At 35.4% G+C, this 6495-nt stretch overlaps 1 protein-coding gene across 2 annotated transcripts in view; it reads left to right on the top strand.

The window, feature by feature from the left end:
* ACER3 (alkaline ceramidase 3) overlaps positions 1–6495 on the top strand; it is a 73142-nt gene that overhangs the window by 42509 nt on the left and 24138 nt on the right. For both annotated transcript variants that reach the window (XM_011989743.1, XM_011989742.1), the window contains one exon: positions 2063–2121. In XM_011989743.1, coding sequence (XP_011845133.1) covers positions 2063–2121 — 59 coding nt within the window. The remainder of the gene's footprint in view (positions 1–2062; positions 2122–6495) is intronic.

The following is a 6495-nucleotide window of genomic DNA, read 5'->3' as shown; positions in this document are numbered from 1 at the left end:
TTATTATTATTTTTATTTATTTATTTATTTATTTATTTATTTATTTATTTTTTTGAGACAGAGTCTTGCTCTGTCACCCAGGCTGCAGTGCAGTGGTGCAATCTCAGCTTACTGCAAGCTCCTCCTGGGTTCACGCCATTCTCCTGCCTCAGCCTTCCAAGTAGCTGGGATTACATGCATCTGCCACCACACCTGGCTAATTTTTTTTTTTTTTTTAGAGATGGGGTTTCACCATGTTGGCCAGGCTGGTCTCGAACTCCTGACCTCAAGTGATCCACCTGCCTCAGCCTCCTAAAGTGCTGGGATTACAGGTGTGAGCCACCACACCCAGCCTCTGTTACTGTTATATAAAGTCCAGCTCCTTAACATGACTTGAAAGGCCAGATTTGACCTCTGGTCTCTGACTCCATTTTTCCTATTCTATATTACAACAATATACTATAAGGATCTTTTTTTCCTCCTTGTCTCTGGAATATAAGATATGACAATAACTCTCTTCCACTTTCTTTTAAGGTAACTGCTACATGAGCTTCAGGTAGAAAATTTTAAACACCATACCCTCTAGAAAGACTTTCTACTGTATAAGTCTGGATTAGGTGGCCTTCCTATGTCTTTACAAAGTACTCTGTACAGTTCCTGCCATAGAGTTATAATACTGTATTACAATTGCCTGGTTACTTATCTCTCCCTTTACTAGATTGTAATTGCTGTGAGTATAGGGATTACGCCTGTCTTATTCACCATTTGAGCTGCAGTTATGGATTTAAGCTGGCAATGAGACTCTAATAAGCTTTAATGTAATACTATATTTACTCAGCTTTATACAAGGATACAGGGTGAGAGTTATAGCAGATGTAGCATCTTCATCTCATCAGAAGACCCAGAGCTATTCATATACACAGCTTCTTTTCTACCCTTATCCACATAAGATTGAGACCAGCCTAGGCAACATAGTGAGACCTCGTCTATACTAAAAAGAAAAAAATTAACCAGGATATGGTTACGCACACCTCTAGTCCCACCCAGCTACTTGGGAGGCTGAGGCAAGAGGATGGCTTGAGCCTGGGAGATCAAGGCTGCAATGAGCTATGATCATGCCATTACACTCCAGCCTAGATGACAAAAGACCCTGCCTCAAAAGAAATAAGAGTAATAAAATAAAACTTAATCAAAATTCTATTATAACTCAAAAGCAAACAGTATTATTAATTACTTAGGAATGCATTTGTAGATGACTACTTTAAATTAGTAATTATATAAAGAAAAGCAAAACAATGTTTATTATACAAGTCAGGAGAGGGGTTTCCTCTAAAAAGGAAGGGAGAGGGTTGGACTGGGAAGACACAAATGCAGCACTTCTGGGGGGTTAACAAGGATTTACTTCTTGACCTGGGTGGTGCTTTCTCAACTGTTGGCTTTATATGTATTTGCTAAATCATATTTTCCCACTAGGTTCAATTTTCCAGGTACTAATACTCATCTAATGCTCAATACAGAAAAGAAAGAAGAGCCAATGCTAGGAAGATATGGGAACATATAGAATAAACACAGGAAAATGGATTAACCTTAGTCAAGAAGTGGGCACCTTTTTTGGAGACTAGGGATGAGAAAGAATGCCAGGGGAGGATGCACATGAATGCAGAGGCATTTAGAAGAGTTAAAAGAATTCAGGTTTATAATATTGTAAAATGGGAAGCACAATTACTGTATTTGCTGAAAGCAAAGCTAAAGAGAAGAGAGGAGCTAAAGAGTATGAGGCAAAATTACAACATTTGTTCAGGTTTCAGCAGATATTTAAAATTTCAAAGATCCATTCAGAATTAAAATTGATATAGGAATTCTGATATTGGTTATTTAATAAAGTTAAGCAGGCTCTTAACTTTTCCTCAGAAGTTAGCATGACTTAGTGATTTAACACATTTTTAAAAATTCTATTCTCTAAAATGTAATGAAGGATAATAAATATTTACATTTAATTGGGAAGGCTATTTTGGTAGGCAAAATAGACTTCCTTTGCCAAAGAATAATTATTATACTAACCTCATTTTCCATTCCTATTTAGGTCATGTATGGAATGTTGGTCTTTACATTAGTACTTCGATCTATTTATATTGTTACATGGTAAGTAGTTTGGATCATCTGTACTATGATTGAAGTATACTCAGACCTACGACAGTAAATCTATAGCCTAAATTGAAATAACACACAAAAGCTCACTTCAGTGGAGATGTTGGAAGAAAACTATAACCCAACACTTATTGTTATATTATAGGGAATACTGGGTCTTCAGACAAGTTGTTCATGGGCATCATGTGAAAACTAGGGTTCCAAAATTAAAGACATGGGAAAATTAAAGGGAGCTGTCTATGATGGCCTTGTTTTGAGTATTTATAAAGTTCATTAGATACTAGATACCTTAAAAATCCTACAGTTAAAACAAAATTGTTTTTGTCTTTCTTAAACCTACTTGACTAGAGATTTCCTTTTACATAGTACCTCCAAGGAAGGCTATTAATGTCACAAAGAATTAGTATTTCATGAAAGATTATTTGGGAAATGGGTATAATCTTTAGGCATTCATGAAAATTAAATAAGAAATAACATTCGTGAGATTACCTTAAATAGGGTGTGGCCGCACAACAGGTGTTCAATAAATAAGTAGTATGATTTGTGGGTTTGTTCTTTTTTTTTCCTTTTTTATTAAACTTTTAGTTTCTAGATAACTGTAGAAATGCATACATTTGTAAAAAAAAAAAAAAAAAAAAAGATCCCAGTATCCTTTACCACTCTCCTCCATTTGTAGCATCTTACAAAACTATAGTATGATATCAAAACCAAGGCTTGATATGAATACAGTCAAGATACAAAACATTTCCATCATCAGAAGGATGCCTGTGTTGCCCTTTTATAACCACACCTACTTCCCTCCTGCCCCACCTCACTCCTCACTCCCTATCCTTAACCCCTGGTGATCACTTAATCTGTTTTGCATTTCTGTTTTTGTCATTTCAAGAATGTTATATAAATGGAATCATATATATAACCTTTGAGATTGGCTTTTTGAACTCAGCATAATTATCTGGCAATTAATCCAAGTTGTTGAGTGTGTCAATAATTCATTCCTTTCTATTGCTGAGTAGTATTCCATGGCATAGATGTACCACAGTTTAACCATTCACCTGTTGAGTAACATCTGGATTGTTTCCAGTTTTGGGCAATCATGAATAAAGCTGCTATGAACAATTGTAATGCAGGTTTTTATGTGAACACAAGTTTTCGCTTCTGGAATAAATTTCTGGAATAAATGCCCACAGTGAAATTGCTAGGTTTTATAGTAATTTATGTTTAGTTTTTCTCAAAACTGCTGAATTGTTTTCCAGAGTAGCTCCACCATTTTTACATTCCCACCACCAATATATGTGTAATCCAGTTTCTCTGCATCCTCACCAGAATTTGGTAGTGTCACTATTTTTAATGAAGTTTTTAAAAATTTGCATTTCCCTAATGGCTAATCACATTGAACGTAACTTCCATGTGCTTATTTGCCATATGTATATGTATTCTCCCTGGTAAAATTTCTGCTCATGTCTTTGCCTAGTTTCTTTTTTTATAAGAGATAATAAGGACACTTTCTATTGTTTTTACAGTTGAGTTGTGAGGTTCTAATTCTTTATTAAATACGTGATTTGTGAATTCTTTCTCCCAATCTATAACTTTTCATCCTCTCTTTCAATGAGCAAACATTCTTAATTTCAGTGAGGTCAAATTTATCAGTTTTATGGATTGTGTTTTTGGTGTCAAGTCTAAGAACTCTGTACCCACCTATAGATGCCAAAGATTTGTTCCTATGTTTTTTTTCTAAAAGATTGTATAGTTTTACATTTTACATTTAAGTCTGTGGTTTATTTTCAGTTCATTTTGTATAAGATCTGAGGCATAGGGCAAGGTTCTATTTTTTACATGTGGATGTCCAACTGTTCAAAGACCCATTAGTTGAAAAGACTGTCCTTTCTCCATTGAATTGCTTTTGCACTTTTGTCAAAAATTACTTGGGTAGATTTGTGTATGCCTATTTTAGGGATCTCGGTTATGTTCCATTGATTGATGTGTCTCCCCCTCCAACAATACCACACAGTCTTCATTACTGTGGCTGTATAAGTCTTCAAATCATACAGACTGATTCCTGCCACTTCATTCTTCTTTTTCAAAATTGCTCTAGCTATTTAGGTTCCTTTGCCTTTCTATATAAAGTTTAGAATAATATTGTCTAAATTTAAAATCTTGTTGAGATTTTAGGAATTATGGGAATTACATTAAATATGCATATCAATTTGCAGAGTTGACATCTTTACTATGTTGAGTCTCTTGATTTATTTAGATCTTTAATTTCTTTCATCCGCATTTTGTAGTTTTCAATTTTTTAAGCAGTTGTGATATTGTATTTTTAAATTTTAGTGTCCACATGTTCATTGCTATTATATAGATACACAATTGATTATCTTTTATTCTGCCACCTTGTTGAAGTCAGTTCTAGGATAGTTTTTTTGTAGATTGCTTTGTTTTGTTTTGTTTTTTGGTTTTTTTTGAGACGGAGTCTTGCACTCTCCCAGGCTGGAGCGCAATGGCACGATCTCGGCTCACTGCAGCCTCCGCCTCTCAGGTTCAAGTGATTGATTCTCCTGCCTCTGCCTCCCGAGTAGCTGGGATTACAGGTGCCCACCACCATGCCCAGCTAATTTTTCTGTATTTTTACTAAAGACGGGGTTTCACTATGTTGGCTAGGCTGGTTTCAAACTCCTGACTTCATGATCTGCCCACCTTGCCTCCCATAGTGTTGGGATTACAGGCGTGAGCTACTGCGCCTGGCCCTGTAGATTTGTTTTTAAGATTTGCTGCAAATAGAAATAGTGTATATCCTCATTCTTGATGTGTGTGCTTTTTAGTTCCTTTTTGCCTTATTGCCCTGACTAGAACTTCCAAGACTATGTTAAGTAAGAGTGGTGACAGCAGATCTCCTTGCCTTGTTCCCAATTTTAGGGGAAAAGCATTTAACCTTTCATCATTAAGTTAAATGTTAGCTATATGTTTTTTATAGATGTTCTTTATTAGGTTGAGGAATTTGCCCTCTATACTGGTTTGATAGGGCTACCATAAAATACCATTAGATTGGGTGGCTTAACCAACAAACTTATTTTCTTACAGTTCTGGAGGCTACAAGTCTGAGACTAGGGTGTCAGCAGGTTTGGTTTCTTCTGACACTCCTCTCTTTGGCATGCAATTGGCCACAGAGAGAACACAGAGAGAAGGTGGTCATTTGGTCTTTTCTCTGTGCATGCCTGTGTCTGATTTCTGTCTCTGTGTGTCCTAATCTCCTTTTCTGATAAAGGACACCAGTTATATTGGATTAGGGCCTACCCTAATGACCCCATTTTAATTTAATTATCTCTTTAAAGAACCTAGCTCTAAATAGTCACATTCTAAAGTACAGGGGGTTAGGACTTTAACATATGAATTTCAGAGGAGACACACTATATCCTCTATTCTTTATTTTTATCATAATTTTCATTATCATAAATGGACCTATAATACACTCTATTACTAATTTTCTTTATCATGAATGGGTATTGGATTTTGTCAAATGCTTTTTCAGTATCAATTGATTTTATCACACTGTTTTATTCTGTAGTCTGTTAATAAGGTGGATTATGTTCATTGATTTGGGAATATTGATCCAGCCTTGTATCCTGGGATAAACCTTACTTAGTTATACTATGTAATTCTTTTTATATATTCTGAATTCTTCACTTGTTAATATTTTGTTAAGGATTTTTGTATCTGTATTCATGAAGGACATTGGTTTGTAGTTTTTATTTTTTGTCCTGTCTTTTTCTGGTTTTGGCATCAGGATACTAAACATTTCATTAAATGAATTGAGAAATGTTGCTCCCTTCTATTTTCTGGAATAAATTGTGTAGAATTAGTGTTAATTCTTCTTTCAATGTTTGGTAGAATTCTCTAGTGAAACTATCTGGGCCTAGAGATCTGTTTTTTGGGGCATTTTTAAATTACACATTTTAAAAATAAAGGAAATTCTGACACCTGTTACAACAGGGATGCACCTATAAGACACTAGGCTAAGTGAAATAAGTCAGTCACAAGAGGACAGATACTACATGAGTCCACTTATACGAGGTTCCTAGAGTAATCAACTTCATAGAGACACAAATAAAATGGTGGTCGGGGCCTGGTGGGGAGTAGGATAAAGGGGATCCCTGGGGAAGGCATTGGAGAGTTATTGTTTTGTGGGTACCAAGTGCAGTTTGGGAAGATGGAAAAAGTTCTGGAGACAGACAGTGGTAAGGGTGGCACAACAATGTGAATGTACTTAATGCTACAGACCTATATACTTTATTTATTTATTTATTTTTTATTATTATTATACTTTAAGTTCTAGGGTACATGTGCATAACGTGCAGGTTTGTTACATATGTATAC

This window comes from Mandrillus leucophaeus, unplaced genomic scaffold (genome assembly GCF_000951045.1).
Source record: "Mandrillus leucophaeus isolate KB7577 unplaced genomic scaffold, Mleu.le_1.0 Scaffold360, whole genome shotgun sequence".
Lineage (NCBI taxonomy): Eukaryota > Metazoa > Chordata > Mammalia > Primates > Cercopithecidae > Mandrillus > Mandrillus leucophaeus.
The sequence above is the reverse complement of the archived record's forward strand: the minus strand, read 5'-3'. Positions and strand labels throughout refer to the sequence as shown.